The sequence below is a fragment of the Erinaceus europaeus genome, chromosome 13, assembly GCF_950295315.1.
Source record: "Erinaceus europaeus chromosome 13, mEriEur2.1, whole genome shotgun sequence".
NCBI lineage: Eukaryota > Metazoa > Chordata > Mammalia > Eulipotyphla > Erinaceidae > Erinaceus > Erinaceus europaeus.
Genome location: NC_080174.1, coordinates 84,936,622 through 84,957,000, shown reverse-complemented (window position 1 = coordinate 84,957,000; position 20,379 = coordinate 84,936,622). Strand labels below are relative to the sequence as shown.

Genomic DNA, 20,379 nt, shown 5'->3' with positions numbered 1-20,379 from the left:
TTCTCTCTCTTTCTTCCTTTCTTTCTCTTTCTTTCTTTCTTTCTTTCTTTCTTTCTTTCTTTCTTTCTTTCTTTCTTTCTTTTTCTTTCTTTCCTGCCATCAGGGTTACCACTGAGGCGTGCTGCCTGCACCACAAATCCACTGCTCTTGGCAGCCATCTTTTTTTTTTTTCTCTCCATTTTTGTTGTTTTTGGATAGGACAGAGAAAAGGAGAGAGAAAGGGAAGACAGAGGGGGAGAGAAAGATAGACACCTGCAGACCTGCTTCACCACTCATGAAGCGACCCCCCCCACACACACACACTTCATGTTGGGAGCCAGGGGCTTGAACCGGGATCCTTGCGTGGATCTTTGCTTTGTACCATGTGCACTTAACCCAGTGCTCCACCGCCCAGCCCCCTTTACCAGAGTTTTTATCAACTCTGGCTTATGGTGGTGCTGGGGACTGAACCTGGACCCACTGGTGCCTCAGGTCTGAAAATCCAACATGGTTTTTAAAAAATAATAATTAAAATCATGTTCAGTATTGAATTCCAAGTTTGGCAAGTCCAAATATTTGTTACCAGTTGCTTGTTACTACGACTCCTTGTTACTGGTATTAACAATTTGTCGTCTTAGATCTCTAAGCAGAAAGAACTAAAGCACTCAAGGAAATGGAGCCCTGGAAAAAAAAAAAAATTCCAGTAAGCACCCGGGGCTCCGATGCTCATTCTTATACTGTCCTACCAAACTGAGCAAGATTATTTCTCCTTGGGGGTTCCCATTTCAATGAAGACAGTCTCTTGCAGACGAAAAGGGAGACGAGAAAATTCTAGCTAGGAAGGAAAGCTCAACATGGAAAAAAAAATTACCTTCTCCCACTCGTAGGGTTGGAGACGCAGAGGTGGAGGCGGCAGCCCGGCGCGGTGTTGACTGGGTCGATGCAGGGCCACTCGGATGGAAGACGTCTTCCATCCCTGACTGTCCGGCCTGTAAAGGACCAGCTACCCCTCCAAACAGGTCGCTGAGCAGTTCAGAGTTGGAGGGAGGAGCCGCTGGTGAAGAGAAGTTCTTACTCACGTCTGAGCCTTCTAAACCCAGAAGGTCCACGTCCTCCGGGGGTGGAGGAGCTGCTGGCTCCTGCTGTTTTCTGCCGCTGGGCTTCTTGGCTCCCTGATGTTTGTCACCGTTGGCAGTGCCGTGTGGGCTGGAAAGAGTCAGAAGTTCATCATCGGATTGCTCACTTTCCTGATTCACAAGGGCTGCGTGATCCTCTTCGCCTTCGCGGACTGATGACTTCTCAGCTTTCTGATCTAAAGGAAAGACCGGTGTGCCGAGAGACTGTTAGCGATTGGCCCCAGCTCCCTTGGTTTGCTTCACAGTGTACACAGATAGCACCAGAGAGAAATGAGGAGATCCCTAAGCAAACAGTGTTTTCAAAAGTCTACCAGTGGAAAATGATCTGTTGCATCTCACGTTCAATTACCATTTGTCGAGCGTCTGAGAGGTCTACCCAAGGGAAGACACAGCCTAGATTTAATATCAGGTTGACCTTACCGACTCGGCGAAACTAAGTTACTTTACTTCTCTGGGCCTTGCTCTTTTCCTCAGCAAGTGGCAGTCAGTCATAAATAAGAACCTAACTTAGATGTCTGTTGTAAGAATTGCATCAGATGATGTATCGAAAATCTTTAAGTACTGATTTTTATTTTTTTGATATATATTTTTAATATTTGAATTGTGTATTTTTATTTATTTGTTTATTATTGCATAGAGACAGAAATTGAGAAAGAAAGGGGAGATAGAGGTGGAGTGAGACAGAGAGACACCTGCAGTCCTGCTTCACCGCTCATGAGGCTTTCTCTCTGCAGGAGGGGAACAAGGGCTTGAACCTGGGTCCTTGCACACTGTAATGTATGCGCTTAACCAGGTATGCCATGGCCTGGCCCCTGCTTTTTTATTTTTATCACTCATAATCTTGCAGGATCTGTGGTGAATACTTAATGGAAGAGGGGGGACTATTGCTCAGCCATTTGCTGACTCTGCTTACTTTTTTGTTTGTTTGTTTTTATGTCTCTATGTGGCCTATAAACAACAAATGGCATTTCTCCCACAATCTGCTGCTGAAGTGAAGCTCACAACTAATAAATGATTAGAGGGAGTGGGCTTTGCTTAGGGTGGTAACTGCACCAATCTTGAAAGATATATTTTTGGCACAAAATGAGCAGCAGGAAAGAGGACATTTCGGGGTGGGCAAGGGGGAGAGGAGGAACAGAGAGGCTGGTAAATCGCACATAGGCTCCTGAGCTGAATATGGGCCCTAGATCAGATCAAATGGATGAAGTTTGCAGTCAACAATATTTATACATCTTTCCCATATTTGAGAGCTACTCTCTTTCCCCATCCAAATGTCTAGCCCCTTTTCCAGCCATGACATCATCTCACCAGACAATAACTTGGGTCTACCTGCATATCAGATGTCAGGCTCAGAAAAAACAAAACAAAACAAAAACAAACTAGTATAGTCATGGGCCCTTTGGAATATGACAAAAATAGCCCTACTAATTATCTACAAAACGAAGACCCCCAACTCTTCACCTGCACTATTCCAGCCTTTAGGTTCATGATTAGTCAACAGTTTGTTTGGCTTTGTATGTTAACTCTTCTTTCAGCCACCAGGTTCCAGATGCTACCATGATGCCGACCAGACTTCCCTGGGCAGATGACCCCACCAATGTGTTGTGGAGCTCTGTTTCCCCAGAAACCCACCCCACTAGGTAAAGAGAAAGGCAGGCTGGGAGTATGGATCAACCTGTCAACACCCATGTTCAGCGGGGAAGCAATTACAGAAGCCAGACCTTCCACCTTCTGCACCCCACAATGACCCTGGGTCCATACTCCCAGAGGGATAGAGAATGGGAAAGCTATCAGGGGAAGGGATTGGATATGGCACTCTGGTGGTAGGCACTGTGTTGTATCCCTCTTATCCTATGGTTTTTGTCAGTGTTTTGTCAGTGTTTCCTTTTTTTCCTTTTTTTATATGAGGCTTTATTGAATTTTCTCATGTGAGGAAGGTAAGTTGTAAGAGAAACAGAAAGGGGAAGGAGAAATCTTCTTGCCACATCAATTCCAGTTTCCATTGGTTTGCTGTTGGTCCTTTTTCTCAGCAGAAAATGCCAAAGTTAGGAATTTCTGGGGACAAATTTTCACCAAATAGGTCATAAGAACTTCATCTTCCTTAGGTCCAGCAACGGGTACAGCCTAGACTGTTCCTAGCCATGACCACAGGATGAGAGGCTCAGACCTACAGGGATGCAGAGGTTACACAGGCTCCTGTGCTGAATATGGGCCCCAGATCAAATCGATGGGTTTCACAGTCAACAATATTTATATACTTTCCCCATATTTGGGAGCTGCTCTCTTACCTGCTTTCTAGTCCTTTTTCCAACCCTGATACCATCTCTCCAGATAATACCTTTGGCCCACCTGCATGTTAGCTGTTGGGCTCAGGCAAAAATTAGTAAAGCATGGGCCTCTTGGAATATACCTAAAATAGACCTAACTTTTTACAAAATGGAGACCCCCAAATCTCATCTGCTCTATTCTTATGTTTAGGTTCCTAATTATTTAGCAATTTGTTCTGCTTTACACCTTGATGCCTTTTCAGCCACCAAGTTGCAAATGCTACCATGATGTCAACCTGACTTCACTGGGCAAGACGACCCCACCAATGTACCCTGAAACACCACTTCCCCAGAGCCCTGCCCCACTAGGGAAAGACAGAAGCAGGCTGGGAGTACGGATCCACCTGCTAATGTCCATGTTCAGCTGGGAAGCAATTACAGAAGCCAGACCTTCCACCTTCTGCAACCCCACAATGATCCTGGGCTCATGCTCGCAGAGAGATTAAAGAATAGGAAAGCTTCCAGTGGAGGGGATGGGATGCAGAACTCTGGTGGTGGGAAATGTGTGGAATTGTACCTCTCTTATCCTATGGTTTTGTAGATATTTTCTATTTTTACTTTATAAATCAATGTTTAAAAAAGAAACACCATTTGATACAAAGGAGGTATTGAGTTGGTGAGATTTCTGAAAAAAAATTCTCTTTAGAGCTTACTGAGCAAACTGATAATGCAGCATTTTTTTGGAAAAAGAATTGGACAGCCCAGTAGTTCAGTTATTTTTATTTTTAACTTTATTTTTTGATAGAATAGAGAGAAATTGAGAGAACAGGGAGGTAGAGAGGGAGAGAGAAAGAAACAGAGAGACACCTGCAGCACGACTTCATTACTCATGAAACTTTCCACCTGCAGGTGAGGACTGGGGGCTTAAACCTGGATCCTTGTGCACTTAACCATGTGCATCACCACCTAGTCCCCCAGACCTGAAAAAAGGTAAGAGACACAGAACAACATTCTTACTTTAAAAACCCTCACTGCTGGTTCTCACTTTAAGTTGTTGATTTGGAAGCAATAAATATTTTAAGTTTGTATTTTTTTAAAGTAAATAAATAAATATTCAGGACAGGAGCCTGTGTAACCTCTGCATCCCTGTAGGTCTGAGCTCGCATTCTGTGGTCATGTCTAGGAATGTTCTTGGCTGTGCTAATTTCAGGACCCATCTTCCTGGAGTGGTAGAGTGTGTGGGCCCAACCTCCCTTCAAAGAATAGGGCTGCCCCTACTATTGTTAATCCCCACATGGGGGAGGCAAAGGCAAAGAGAATTTTAAGGAGACCGCCGCCTAAGTCTGCTTCCTATTTCTACCTGATATTTAGAGAAAGTCACGATTATTCAGTTCTACAGTGAACATTGCAGTTCACCTCAGCAAACGCCAGAGCTAACTGACAAAAGGGGTTCTTTAGAACATCAGTGCCCGTCTATTGACAGTAGCAGTCTGAAGTGTTGCACTGGAAAAATTACTGGAAGAAAATATCACCAGGTTTGGCAGTAAAAGGAAACCATGACGCTGTTCAATATCTGGGCTGGGCTGTTGGAGCAAGGAGCTGAAACATATGAGCCAAGTGTTTAAGTTTCCTTATCAGGGAAAGTTGAGCTCCATCTTGCTCATTGTTAGAGCTTTTGTGTGTGTTGGTGTGTGTCTATGGGGGAATGTCAGCCTTAATACGTTGAGAATACTTACTGGAGAGTAGGACATGGGGGCCGGGTAGTGGCTGCAAGGAGCCCAGTTCCAGCCCCCGGTTCCCCACCTGCAGGGGAGGAGGGTCACTTCACAAGCAGTGAAGTAGGTCTGCAGGGGTCTCTCTGTCTCTCTCCCTCTCCCCCTTTCAATTCCTCTCTGTCGTAGAAAATATTGTCCCTATTCATAAGTCCAGGAAAGATATAATCCAAAGCACAGCGTAGACAGGGAAGGTAGAAGTCACCTTGCATTACCTTTGTATTATCCAAGAGCATACATTGAGCTGAATGTAGGGAAGTAATTCTTTACTAAACATTTATTTATTTACTGGACAGCGACAGAATCAAGTCAAGAAGGGACAGAGAGAGAGAGAGAAAGAGAGAGAGTAAGACAGAGAGACACCTACAGCACTGCTTTACCACTCACAAGGAACTGGCAGCTTAAATCTGCATCTCTGTGCATTGTAACATGTGCGCACAGCCAGATGCACCTGCACCCAGCCCTAGGGAAATCATTTTAAATAGCAGAATGGGGGGGGGGGTGGTTTAAAAAAAAAAAGGAGGAACCTGGATGACTTGTAAGTGTGGCTTTGTGTTAGGCTGCTTTAAAGACCTATCATTTTTCTACAAAACCAGGTATGTCATCACCTACCCCTGTGTCTTAGGAAAGGCTTGAAAGTACCTTGCCAACAGAGAGAAGAAAAGAAGCCGCTTTGCCCTAAATGCCTGGTGTTATCTGGAGGCATGTCTACCGGAGCCTGTCCTGCAAGACAAAACACCACGCAGCATCAGTGAAATGCAGGAAATAAGTCGACGTGAGACGTAACACAGAGGCTCCGTCCTGAACACAAACCACCCCCCACCACCCTGTGGGCCCTACCTCCTAAGGCCAAAGTTTCCTGATGCTCCTGATGAGAAGAGAAGAGGATGCTGGGATTGACATCCTTGGTGCAACAATGCTCCCACGGTGGGGTCAGGTCTAACGCCTTGTCATGGGGCAGCAGTTCTATATCCAGAGTCACCTGAAACAGCTGAGGATATTTGTCCGGTACATCACACGCATCCAGTTCTGGCCTGAGCAGGGGTTTAAATGAGTCAGGTCAGTGGAAAACAGTGGAATGAGTGTGCTTGCTATCTAGCACAGAAACCACCGCAGGTTGGATTCATCTCTAGAGAAAAATCCATTAGTGACCCGACAAACCACAGCTTAGCCTCTGCTTCCTCATCTAGTGGGAAGAGTGTCTCTCTACTCAGAGTTTAGACAGACATTATGCACCAGAATGCCTAACCCAGGAGTTAAAAGAGTGGCATAGATGGACAGCCACCACCCTGAACCCTGGAATAATTTCAACATCAATTTCTGAAACTCCCACCTGCCACCCTACTCAACTCCAGCCATACTACACTTCACTGCAACACCTGAATTCCTTAGAGCACACTGTAATATAGAAGTGAAGGGCCAATGTCTGGTCAGAGGGGCCTCACAGCACTGTGCTTCTGCTGGTTCATTCACTGTTCTTACCACCCTGCTACTTAAACTGCCATCTCTACTGAAAAACACACAGGCACAGATGTGAAGGTTCAGAGCGTTGACACTTTCTTCCTTCTTGTTCTCTCATATGGCATTTTACACAGGCCATGACCAATCTTTTCTCAAGACAGATCATACCCAGGGCAGGGGAGATTGCCTAGGGGCTCAGTGCTGCCACTAAGAATCCACTGCTCCTGGAGGCTATTTTTTCCATTGCTGTTGGATAGGACAGGGAGAAATGGAGAGAGGAAGGAAGACAGAGAGGGGGAGAGAAAGATAAGACACCTACAGACCTGCTTTACCACCTGAGAAGCGACTCCCCTGCAGGTGGGGAGCCAGGGGCTGAAACCGGGATCTTTGGGCCAATCCGTGCACTTCGCATTATGTACGCTTAACTCAGTGAGCTACCGGTAACCTGGCCTCCATTTTTTTTTTTTTCTTTTTCTTAACAAGATATATCCAAGTGGCTCAGGATGTGGCCCGGTGGTGGAGCTCTGGGCTTGCCAGCAAAATATATCCAAGTGAGTGCTATAAAATACAACCTTTCTTGTGTGTGTTGCTAAGCTATACTCAGCCTATCCACAGCACAGAATGCTACTGAGAGGACAGCACAATACTAAAGAGTCCAAGGCACTTAACTCTTAGCAATTCACAACTATTTCAAATAAAAAGGATTTTTGATCCCAGCAGCACTTACTTAGTGAACTTTAAAACTGTCGTTTCCAGTGGTATGAATCCAGTGTGGAATTGAAGCTGGAATATCTGGGTGTTGGTCACCTACACACATACAGGGTGAAGTGTAACAATTAGTCCAGGGAATCTGATCAAATTATTATATTCTGAGAAACCATACATCTTCAACTGTTTCTTTCTTATCAGCTTGTCATTACAGTACAGTTGTTGACACATGGGTACAATTTCTCATCTCCCCCCAACACATGTCTCAAAACACATTTACCCCAACACCGGCCCTTCTACACCGTCAGGCACTAGCACCCAACCCCCTCTCCCCATCCCTTTCCCATCCTTTCCCAAAGTCCTTTGCTTTGATGCAATACACAGCACCCCGTATGATCTTTCCATGTGGAACTAACCCAGTTTAACTTTCAGTCTCTCCTTTCTTTTTTTTAAAATTTTTTATTATCTTTATTTATTAGACAGCCAGAAATTGAGAGGAGAGGGAGAGAGAGAGAGAGAGAGAGAGAGAGAGAGAGAGAGAGAGTCCTGCAGTTCTGCTTCACCACTTGCAAAGCTTTCCCCTGCAGATGGCTGGGGACTCAGGTCCTTGTGCATTGTAACATGCACTCAACAAGGTGCGCCACCACCTGGCCCCCAGTCTCTGTTTTCTATGGACTCTGCTTCGGCAAGTTTTTTCCTCATGCACTGACACTCCGACTTCTTTCATACCGCCATATTTTCACCTAGCTCATTCCCTCTCTCCAGGATTGTCCTGCCCTATCCAATAAACTCACCCTTCAATGTCCATTGTCTTTATTTTGTTTTTAGTGATTTAACGGTGGTTTACAAGATTATAAGATTCCAGGGGTATAGCAGCTAGGTACCGCACCCACCACCAAAGTTCTTCCCTTTCCCCTCCTTCCAATGATAACAATCCTCATCAAAGTCCACTTTCTTTTTTTTTTTCATTTATTTATTCTCTTTTGTTGCCCTTGTTGTTTTATTGTTGTAGCTATTATTATTGTTGTTATTGATGCCATCGTCATTATTGGATAGGACAGAGAGAAATGGAAAGGGGGGAAGACAGAGGGGGAGAGAAAGAGAGACACCTGCAGACCTGCTTCACCACCTGTGAGGCGACTCCCCTGCAGATGGGGAGCCGGGGGCTCCAACTGGGATCCTTACACCGGTCCCTGGGCTTTGCCCCACCTGCGCTTAACCTGCTGCGCTACCGCCCGACTCCCTCAAAGTCCACTTTCTAAGGTCATATCCAGGTAGCCTTTCTGGGCTACAGCTGGCTAATACGTGCTGCTCCCTTGGGTCAGCAAAACAGTCCACTTGAATAGTGCACTGCTTTGCCATGTGTACAGCCCGGGTTTGAGTTTAGCCTGCACTGCAGTGAAGGAAGCTATGGTGTTGTGGTTTTCTCTCTCTCTCTCTCTCTCTCTCTCTGCCTCTCTGTCTCTATCTGTAAACATGAAAAGCGAAAGGTAAAACTGTTCCTCGTTGTGACATCTCACCCGGCTTCTAAAGAGTAACGTGTCTTTAGGCGCATGTGAACGTCCTCTAGGAGGCTAAGCCGTAAGTCTCACTCTTGTCCGTCCTCAACACGTGGGCAGTGATCGGTGCGGCACACACACTTAGCAAATACTGAAGGAATGAAAGCACCATGTCTTGTGGCGGCTGGTAATGATTTCTAAAAATGGCAGCAACTGATATGCGTATCATCAAATAATGAAGAGATTAGGAAAAACGGGCACAGCCACACAGTTGAGTGTCGTTTGGCTATATAAAAGAATGAAGATACATGTCCTAACATAGATAACTCTCAAAAAAAATCCGAGCTCAGTGAAAGATACACCATAGATGATCCCATCTATTTTCAAAGTAGGTAAGTCCGAAGATACAAGAAGTAGTGGCAGGGGAGATAGCATGGGTACACAAAGAGACTTTCATGCTTAAGGTTTGGAAGTCCCAGGTTTGATATAAATAAACAAACAAACAAACAAACAAACAAACAGGAAGTAGCCAAAAGGGTGAAGAAGTAGAAATGAGCTAGTCACTAATATGTAATTTTTTTTTTTATAACACCAGAGCACTGCTCTGCTCTGGGTTATGATGGTTCAGGGGACTGAACCTGGAACTTGAGAGCATCAGGTGTGAGAAAACCATTATCCTATCTACCCCTTTGGGTAATTTTTTTTTTTTGAGTCATGAAAATGGCCTGGAATTAGATGGCTGTGATTGTTGCATAACTGTTTTGAAAACACTAACTCCATTTACTGTAAAGGGGTGAATTCTGTCATACACACACACAAAAAAAAACTGAAGAAATTCTGTTAATCCCATATTAATAGAAGTATCTCCCCTATCTTGATGGAAATGGGACCCTACAAAAGAAGCAAATGCTTCTTTTTTTTATTATTTTTATTTTATTTTATTTTTTGCCTCCAGGGTTATTGCTGGAGCTCAGTGCCTGCACCATGAATCCACTACTCCTGGAGGCCATTTTTTATCCCCCTTTTGTTGCCCTTGTTGTTGTAGCCTTGTTGTGGTTATTATGGTTGTTGTTGTTGATATCATTCGTTGTTGGATAGGACAGAGAGAAATGGAGAGAGGAGGGGAAGACAGAGACGGGGAGAGACAGACAGACACCTGCAGACCTGCTTCACCGCCTGTGAAGCGACTCCCCTCCAGGTGGGGAGCCGGGGGCTCGAACCGGGATCCTTGTGCTGATCCTTGCGCTTGGCGCCACATGTGCTTAACCCACCGCACTACCGCCCGACCTCCACAAACGGTTCTTTAGAGAATGATTTGCTACAAGTTCTAAGGCTCCCTCTCACTTTCTGGAAAAGTCACTGTGCCCTGTACTCCAAGCCAGTCACAGCTTCCCTGAATCTCAATTTTCTTCCTGTGGAAAGAGGCAGATGGGAATAAGCTATAAAAGGTTCTTCCAACTCTAAAATCACAAGTCAGTCAAGCTCGCGATAATTTAGGTAGAAGACTCTGAAATAATCTCAGTCTTTGTTTGTTTCTCTTTTTTGTTCTTTTTGCTGTTTTTATTTCGTTTCTTGCCTCCAGGGTTATTGTTGGCGCTAAGTGCTGGCACTGCAAATCCACTGCTCCTGGCAGCCATTTGTTTCTTTTTTTTTCTATTAATTTTTCTAATAGGTCAGAGAGAAATTGAGACAAAATGGGTAGATAAAGAGGAAGAAAGGAAGGCAGTCACCTGTAGACCTGCTTCACTGCTTGTGAAGGTGGGGAGCGGGGGCTTAAACCCAGGTCCTTACTCTTGGTAATATGTGAGCTAAACTAGGTACACCACCACCTGTTCCCCCCTGCTAGAGTTTTTTTTTTTTTTTTTTTTTTGACTATGCCTTTCTGGCTACATAATTCTACCTCTCCTGGTGGACTCTACCTCTTTGTAGATAGAAGATGAAAGGTAGGCAGGGAGGGGGGGGGAGGAAAAGTAGAGGGAGAAAGAGAGAGGGAAAGGGAGAGGGAGAAGAAGAGAGAGGAAGAGAGGGCGAAAGAGAAACACCACAGCGGTGCTCCACAACTTGTAAAGCTTCTGTTCAGGGGCTTCCATATGGTGGCCAGGCATTCAAACCGCATCCTTGGGCATGTCAAAGTGTGCTCTTCTGCACATGGCGTGAAGCGCAAGGACTGGCATAAGGATCCCAGTTCTGGTGCCCCCACCTGCAGGGGAGTCGCTTCACAGGCGGTGAAGCAGGTCTGCAAGTGTCTATCTTTCTCTCCCCCTCTCTGTCTTCCCCTCCTCTCTCCATTTCTCTCTGTCCTATCCAACAACAACAACATTAATAACAACAAGAACAACAACAATAATAACTACAACAGCAGAACAAGGGCAACAAAAGGGAATAAATAAATATTTAAAAAATCTTTAATAAAAAAAAAGTGTGCTCTTTATCAAGTAAACTATCCACCCCCCAACACGGAATTTTTATGCTAAAGGTTCAGAGGAGTTACAGCATGCCTCTTCCTGAATCGTTCGTTACCTTAGCCTGTAGCCTGCTCCCAATGGTCGACCTCAAATGGTACATGGAAATGACCACATCTCCTTGCACAGTGATATTCAAGGGGAGGAAGATTTTTCCATCTTGGACGCGGTATTCTCTTTAAGCAGAAATGAACACATTCAATGAATGAGATTCCAAACTGGGTATTATCGTACAAGTATTCTGTGGGCCCCGATAGGATCACTGTCCCAAGACCAGGGCCAAGAGATCATTTCTGTGTGAATTAAAGTCAGCAGCATGGCCAGGGGTAGTAGGTACAAAATGGATCTGCCATAAGGTGTCATACATCGGTCTGAGACCGGGCCCCCCCCTTCCCCATTCTTCTCTTTCTCCATCCCACAAGGATTTTCAGACAAGTCCATTACCCATCTTTAATTTATAGACCTTACTTTCCTCAAGTCCATTTAGTCCTGGACTATCGCTTAACTTCATATCAATAATAATAATAATTATTATAATAATTATAGTAATAATAATAATAAAAAGGAGACCCCAAAAGTTCACACAAGGCCAGCAGAAAATTAACAACATCATTTTTGAGTGTCTTGGATACCAATTCTCTCTCTTTTTTTTTTCTTTTTTAGATACTTATTTTTTTATTATTATCTTTGTCTTTATTTTTGGATAAAGACAGCCAGAAATGGAGAGGGAAGGGGTTGATAGAGAGTGAGAAAGACAGAGAGACACTTACAACACGGCTTCACCACTCGCAAAGCTCTGCCCCTGCAGGTGGGCAATTGAACATGTGTACTCAAGCAGGTGTGCCACCACCCAGACCCACTGGTGACCAATTCTCAGATTCAGTCCATTCCAAAATGAATTCATTCCAAATGAATCTGGTTACTATACCTACTCTCCCTACTTTCTACACCTCCCGCCATTCTCCATTAATACCTGCTCTTTTCTACTTATTCTGCGACTTCTTTAATTACATCACTATGGCGTCCCTTGATTTACTTGTGCTTTCACTGGCACTGAACTTTTTTTTTTATATCCATCATTTAACTTTACGTACTCCTCAGAGGCAGAACAGGAGTCTATTCACCTAAGAAATGAGTAGTTCACAAGAACAAGTGTTACAACTTACTTCATTCGTTCAAAATCCGTGCAGGTTGTATATATTTTGGTTTCTCCAATCAGTACGTCACAGTAAGGGCGACAGCCATTTCTCTGTTTATTAAAAAAGGGGATTGGACTGATGGTGATTGACTTAATCATGAGAGGCTTGAAGTGAGGGCGGTAGGGCTTGTCTGCTAGTAGGTCACACATATATCCCAGGTATCTGAAACAGAAGACTGTCACTGAGTTGGTGTTCTTCACCGCAGACTTGGAAGAAGCAATCGTTCTTTCCTATCAAGCTCGTTCTTTTTTGTTTGTTTGTTTTTTGTTTTTTATTTTTTAAATATTTATTTTATTTATTTATTCCCTTTTGTTGCCCTTGTTGTCACGCTCATTCTTGATAACTATTAACTTATCATTAAATGGGCCGTCAATTTCATCAGCAGCATCTATCAAAAGTGAACGCAGCGGGCCGGGTGGTGGTACACCTGGTTAAGCGCATATGTTACAATGTGCAAGGACCCGGGTTTGAGCCCCCAGTCCCCACCTACAGGGGAAAGCTTCACAAGCAGTGAAGCAGGTCTGCAGGTATCTCCCTGTCTCTCTCCCTCTCTATCTCCCACTCCCCTCTGAATTTCTCTCTGTCTCTATCAAATAAATAAATAAAAACATTGTTTTAAAAAGTGAATGCAGACAATAATTAAGGAAAGTTTCAATCTCATGACATTTTTGGACTTTCCTTCAAGAATGACAAAGGGGTATTTTTTAATGCAAAGGTTTATGGGAGCCTTGTGCTATGCCTCAATATTTGAACATCTACTCCTATTTGGTCTAGCAGGTTGAATTTATCAGAGAAGCATTGGCTTTGGAAATTTTTCAGAGTTTGCCATCAGAAGCACACTATTAATCTAAAAAAGAAAATAAGAAGATACACTTTAAGTAAGATAAAATAAGCAACTGTGACTAAAGAGAATAAACTAATTATCTTTTTTTAAAAACGGGGGTCCAGGGATGCAGGCGGTGGCACACCTGGTGAAGCACACACAGTGTGCTAGGACCCAAGTTCAAGCCCCTGTTTCCCACCTGTGGGGGGAAAGCTTCACAAGGGGTGAAGCAAGGCTGCAAGCGTCTCTCTGTCTCTTTCCCTCTGCACCTCCTCCTCACCTTTCAATTTCTCTCTGTCTCTATCCAGCAGTAAGTAAATAATATAATAAAAAATGTAAAGGTTTTTGTTTTGTTTTTTCCGTTTAGAACATGATACCAACTAGGCCATGTCTGCAGCCACTCTGTGTCCAGCTTACTTTACCTCCTGTGGGACGGTGAAAGTCCAATTCCTGGTCGCTTTGCATACAGCAATCGGACAGCTGGGCCAGGAGAAGAGTAGAGATTACAGAAAATGAACATCGCACCAACCAGAATGGACGATGCTGCTCTCCCATCCTGCCAAAGAAAATATAGACTCAGTCCCATCAGGCACTCACCACTGAAAATGGTTTGCTCGCAATATGGAAAAAAAAAAAAAAAAAAGGATGTAAATAGGAGAGAGAGAGAGAGAAAGAGAGAGAGAAAAATTCTCCAGTTTTGATGTAGCTTTCAGTTCGAAACTTGAAAAAAAATCAACACTGGGGTTTGCAACTACTTGCATCACAAAACATCCAGGAGAGGCTGACTCTCGGGATAAAATTATCTACCTATCGAAAAATCCTAGCGATCTAAATTTAATGGTGCACATTGTTACCGCAAAAAAAAAAATTTGATCTTCAAAGTACCTTCAGGCTTGCTGGATCTGAAGAGTTGAGTTCTCTAGGTTTTGGGTCAGAGGTAAAGAGTTTATAGGGAGGCGGGTGGTGGCACACCTGGTTGAGTGCACATGTTACAATGTACAAGGACCCAGCTTCGAGTCCCCATGTCCCCATGTGTAGGGGAAAAGCTTCTTGAATGGTGAAGCAGTGTTGCAGGTGTCCCTCTGTCTCTCTCCCTCTCTATCATCCCCTTCCCTCTCGATTTCTGGCTGTCTCTAGTCAATAAATAAAGATAATACTACTACTAATAATAATAATAGAGTTTATAGGTTAGTAGTCCTTTTTTGTTTGTTTGTTTTTTCCCCTCCAGGGTTATTGCTGGGCTCGGTGCCTGCACCATGAATCCACCGCTCCTGGAGGCCATTTTTCCCCCTTTTTGTTGCCCTAGTTGTTGCAGCCTCGTTGCGGTTATTATTGCCATTGTTGACGTTGCTTTGTTGTTGGATAGGACAGAAAGAAATGGAGAGAGGAGGGGAAGACAGAGAGAGAGGGGGAGAGAAAGATAGACACCTGCAGACCTGCTTCACCGCCCGTGAAGCGACTCCCCTGCAGGTGGGGAGCCGGGGGCTCGAACCGGGATCCTTACGCCGGTCCCTGCGCTTTGCGCCACGTGCGCTTAACCCACTGCGCCACCGCCCGACCCCCAGTAGTGCTTTTTTACCCAAAGTAAGTTCCTAGGTTCATTGAGAATTAAGATGTTAACATAGGCAGTTGGATAGCCAGTAGAGTGTACACATGGCCATACACAAGGACCCAGATTCATACCCTGGGTCACCACATGAGAATGCCTGCATGGCAGAGGTTTCCTGAGTGGTGGAAAGTTATTGCAATGTATCTCTCTCTCTCTTTATATTTCTTTATTGGAGAATTAATGTTTTCCATTCGACAGTAAATACAATAGCTTGTACATGCATATCATTTCCCAGCTTTCCATAGTGTATCTGTTTCTTTCTCTCTCCTTCCAAATGTCTTTCACTCTCTAGCTAAAAGGAAAGAAATCCACTGAGAGCAGTGAAGTCATGCGGGCATGGAGCCCTGATGATAACTGATAGACAAACAAAAGGAAGAAATTGAATGTGATTTAGCTGCAATCAATAAAGGAATACATGTAATAACATTCCAGAAGAACACGGTGGCCCAACCTCTACTTATAGAGGTTACGTAACTGGGAGTTTATTATTCCTTGAGAGCAGCCCAATCCAGATTACAAACCCTTTCTTCATGTTGATTAAATCCTACTACACTCAAGGAGCCTCATTTCTACTGAGAATGTACCAGAAGAATAGCTACTTCTTCCTTTTTGTGACATCTTTTTACATACTAGAAATACCCTCTCTTTCCATCAGCCCTTTTATTTTCTAAGTTAAAAACAAACCCAGGCTGTGACGGTTAACATTTTGTGTCAGGGGTGGGGCAGTGGCGCAGTGGGTTAAGAGTATGCGGTGCAAAGCACAAGGACCAGCAGAAGGATCCCTTTTTGAGTCCCCTCCTCTCTCCATTTCTCTCTGTCCTATCCAACAACAAACAACATCAACAATGGCAATAATAATAAGCACAACGAGGCTACAACAAGGGCAACGAAAGGGGGGAAAATGACCTCCAGGAGCGGTGGATTCATGATGCAGGCACTGAGCCCAGCAATAACCCTGAAGGAAAAAAAAAAAATGCCATTTTGTGTCCACCTTGACTGGACTAAGAGATACCAGATATCCAGAAATGTTATTTCTGGATGTGTCTCTGGAAGAGATAGATCATCGGTAAATTGAGTATATAAATCCTGATTCACTTCTTGATTGCATGACAGAAGTCTTTCAATATGTTGAGTTTCCACATAGAAAAAAAAATCCTTTTTTCTCATGCTCCCTGAAGTGAGACATGCATTTTTTCCCAGGCCTCAGATCTTGGAGCTTCTTGGAGCTTCTTGGATCTTCAGATTCCAGAGCTTAGACTCCTCTGATTCTTAGATCTTCAGACTTGAACTGAATTATGTTATTGGCTTTCCTGGGTGTCCAGTTGCAAGAGGCAGATGATGGAACTTTTTCTACCTCATAACCATTTGAATCATATGGACCAATTACCATAAAAAAAATCTACTTCCTCTTCTGTAACCCTCCATGTATCTCTAACTATATTTGAATCAACACAATGAGCAGGGAGGCCAGTAAGACAGGTAGGTAGACCTCTATGGGTGCTGTTTTTCTGGAGAACCCTATCTGAAAACATATATTCCCTCCCTTTCATTCTTCCTCATTTGATATCCCATTTTACGTGATATGCTCTGAAAAAAAAAAAATTTTTTTAACAACAATTTTAAATATATTGCTCAGATGTACGGTGCAAAGTAAAAGATTTCTGACCAGGAATTCTGACCAAAACATAAAGAAATATCAGTGCCCTTAGTCTGAACATTATACATTTATTTTAAAATTTCTTTTTTTTTAATATTTATTTATTTTCCCTTTTGTTGTCCTTGTTGTTTAACATTGTTGTGGTTATTGATGTCATTGTTGACAGAGAGAAAGGGAGAGAGGAGGGGAAGACAGAGAGGGGGAGAGAAAGACAGACACCTGCAGACCTGCTTCACCGCCTGTGAAGCGACTCCCCTGCAGGTGGGGAGCCAGGGGCTCGAACCGGGATCCTTATGCTGGTCCTTGCGCTTTGCACCATGTGTGCTTAACCCACTGCGCCACCGCCCGACTCCCTATTTTAAAATTTCTATCTTGAATGTAGGCTAGACCAAACTATAAGCTCTCATTGTACCCATGCTTGCTCTCTCTGGCTCTCTCTCTCTCTTTCTCTCTCCCCCTTTCTTTTTCTTTTTCTTTCTTTCTTCCTTTCTCTTCTTCTTTCTTTCTGTCTTTATTTTTATTGCTACCAGGGTTATCACTGGGGCTCACTACTAGCACTATGAATCCACCATTCCTAGCAGTCATTTTTTCCTTTTTTTCCCCCTCTATTTTATTTGACAGGACAGAGAGAAAGTGAGAGGAGGTAGAGAGGAAGAGAGGAAGACAGACACCTGCAGACCTGCTTCAGTGTTTGTGACGTGTCCCTCCTATGGGGACGGGGGGCACAGGGGGGTCAAACTTGGGTCTTTGCACATTGTAACATGTGAGCTCAACTGGTCATGCCACTGCCTGCCCTCCCCCTTATGCTTTTTCTCTACATCAAAGCTTTAAGTCATTTTGCAGATGATCGACAAATAGAATTCATATTTCAGAAGCAGAACTCAGAGCTTTACATTTATCCTATACTTAATTTCACATTTCTAATTTGTTATAAGGGAAAATTATATATATTTTTTAAATGTAGAATTATTATATGGCCCTTCTAGTTCAGAATAAATGATAATCTTGACGTATGTAGTTTTATCTAAGTTTTTGTTAGAAGAGTAACCAAATGCAACATTTCCTGAGGGAATCCTGACCCATTAGTTATTCATCATCATAAGCAGATAATCAGCTACAATTCAACTGGATATATAAGAACCTAGTTCAGGGGGCCAGGTGGTAGTGCAGCAGGTTAAGCACACATGGTACAAAGCGCAAGGACCAGCATAGGAATCCAGGTTCCAGCCCCAGGCTCTCCACATGCAGGGGAGTCGTTTCATGGGCAGTGAAGCAGGTCTGCAGGTGTCTGTCTTTCTCTCCCTACCTCTGTCTTCCCCTTCTGTCTCCATTTCTCTCTGTCCTATCCAACAACAACAATAACAGCCATAATAACAATGACAGTAACAACCACAACAAGAGCAACAAAATGGAGAAAAGATGGTCTCCAGGAGCAGTGGATTCATAGTGTAGGCACCGAGCTCCAGCAATAACCCTGGAGAAAAAAACAAAACAAAAAAACACCTAGTTCACATTCTCTATCTTGAATCTAGGGAAGTAGGAAATATCCTACTGGACAGGGATTTAATAAACTCTTTCTAATTTATTGATCTTGCCACAAAATCTGCACTTGGTTTCATATGTATGTTCACAAAGAGTCAATATGGACTCCTCTCTTTTTTTTTCTTTTATTTATGTATTATTTATTCCCTTTTGTTGCCCTTGTTGTCTTGTGGTTGTAGTTATGATTGATGTCATTGTTGCTGGATAGGACAGAGAGAAAATGGAGAGAGGAGGGGAAGAGAGAGGGGGAGAGAAAGACAGACACCTGCAGACCTGCTTCACTGCTTGTGAAGCGACTCCCTTGCAGGTGGGAAGTTGGGGGCTCACACCAGGATCCGTAAGCTGGTCCTTGCGCTTTTCAACACCTGCGCTACCGCCCGACTCCTGGACTCCCCTTTTCTAAGAGTTTAAAATCATCTCTCAAAATATCCACATTGAAATGTCGCCTTGGATTGCTATCGTGCTTACCAGCCTATACCTCTCCTGGACAAACATTCCCTCTCTCCTGGAAAAAGTAAAGGGAAAGAAAACTCTTCCTCCTCCCTCATATCTCCTTAGGGATCCATAATTGCTTTCCCAAATGCTTCCAGCTTTCTCTTACGGTCTGTCCAGAGAGAACTAGGAAGTTCTTTACAGTGTCTCTATCAGGTTTGTCTTCATGATCATTGTTGCCGGTGCGCCGCTATGTTCCATCGCTGGGGAGCCAGAGACGACCCCAACTACCCCTGTGGCTACAGACAGACTATGACCCACATAGTCAACGACTGCCACCTCTCCAGATTCAAAGGAGGTCTCGAAACTTGACATCAGGCTCAACCTGACGCTGTTGACTGGCTACGGAAGAAGGGCAAACGCTAGAAGAAGAATTGTTGCTTCTGTTGTATGTTGACATCTGTTCTCCCAATAAAGGGAACAGAACAAAAGAGTTAAGATTATATAACCTGCCTCTAGCATCTGTTATCCTGATCTCAAGGACAGCTTTGTAGAAAAGATATTTTACTCAATCTGATTGTCTTTAGAATTTAACCTTTTTTTTTTACACTCAGATTTTAACAGGCTCATGGCTCTTGTGAATGTCCTTCCTCTTTTTACCTGCATTTTAAGTGTTTACCAGTTTCCTTATTAAAAGATAGGCCTGTGCCTATTATTGTCAATAATAAATATATATATGTAGACAGATAGGTAGATAGATTTCGAGATATAGTCAACCCATATCTGTGACCTTGGGAGAAATAATGCAGTTTCCACTGAGGGGAGATGGAAACACAGAGATTTGGTGGAATTATAACCCTTTTAGTTCTTTCAAGTTTTTTTTTTTTTAATTCTATTTGTAAGATTACAAATAAAAGCTCCCACTTCGCAACTGTAATACCCTTTCCCAAAAACTTGGGAGTAGATTTCCAACCTATACATGTTCATCTTCTGAGCAACTCCTTTCTTTCTTCCTCTCTCTCCTTCTCTCTCTCGGTCTTCTTCCTTCTTCTTCTTCTTCTTTTTTTTTTTTTTCTTACTTTACTGGTTTTTTTTTTTTTATTATTATTTATGGTTATATCATAAGAACCTGGAGATTACAGTCTCTCTTGAGTCAACTTCCCTACAAAGCTATGAGATCTAAGCTCTTTGAATTTTTAGAAAGTACTTCAGCAAAGAGAAAAATCTTCAAGAAGCCTAAAGGCTGCTTGCTTCATAAATGCTGTCTGTTGAACGTCTAAAAAGGAAACCTCCTGGCCTTTCACTGCGTGTTATTTCTTTTACCGACAAGAGTTTGGGGGTGTCAAGTAGAAATAATAAGAAAAAAGAAAAAAAGTCTTCAGCTTCCTTCTCTCTTTTAACTAACTGACTCTCAAAAAAGAGAGGAAATCACCAAGTAATATTATAGGGGAAAAACAAAACTGGGAAGCTCATAGGAACAATGCATAGTTTCAGTCTTCTAGCGGCAATTCTATTTGTGTGTTCCTTTGCTCCTATATTCTAGCAATCATACAAACCTTTCCTTCATAGGGCCCTGTTGGTCATTACGCCAGGCCCCCTGCATTGCTTGATGCTCTGGTCTATTTACAAAATCACTGTTTTGCCTGAGACCCGCCCTGCCTGCAGGGTATTGGTTTAATCCCCATTGGTTAGATGGAAGCTTGCTACTTTCGCACTCTCTTCTCTTCACCCCCTATCCTACCCATTCCCTTTTCCGACCTGCCACTTCCCCTTCAGAAGATATAAAGGCATTTTTCTCTGATCAATAAAAGCATTGCATTGTGTTTCTGCTCA

The 20,379-nt window shown here is 43.4% G+C and overlaps 1 protein-coding gene across 10 annotated transcripts in view; it reads right to left on the bottom strand.

Annotated features, from left to right (window-relative positions):
* Nucleotides 1–20,379, bottom strand: part of DNAJC6 (DnaJ heat shock protein family (Hsp40) member C6) — a 214,234-nt gene that overhangs the window by 35,438 nt on the left and 158,417 nt on the right. For all 10 annotated transcript variants that reach the window (XM_060206346.1, XM_060206340.1, XM_060206342.1 and 7 more), the window contains 7 exons: nt 13,729–13,862; nt 12,451–12,645; nt 11,343–11,460; nt 7,343–7,422; nt 5,995–6,188; nt 5,797–5,877; nt 851–1,291 (listed from right to left, as the gene is read on the bottom strand). In XM_060206346.1, the coding sequence (XP_060062329.1) occupies nt 851–1,291; nt 5,797–5,877; nt 5,995–6,188; nt 7,343–7,422; nt 11,343–11,460; nt 12,451–12,645; nt 13,729–13,862 (1,243 nt within the window). The remainder of the gene's footprint in view (nt 1–850; nt 1,292–5,796; nt 5,878–5,994; nt 6,189–7,342; nt 7,423–11,342; nt 11,461–12,450; nt 12,646–13,728; nt 13,863–20,379) is intronic.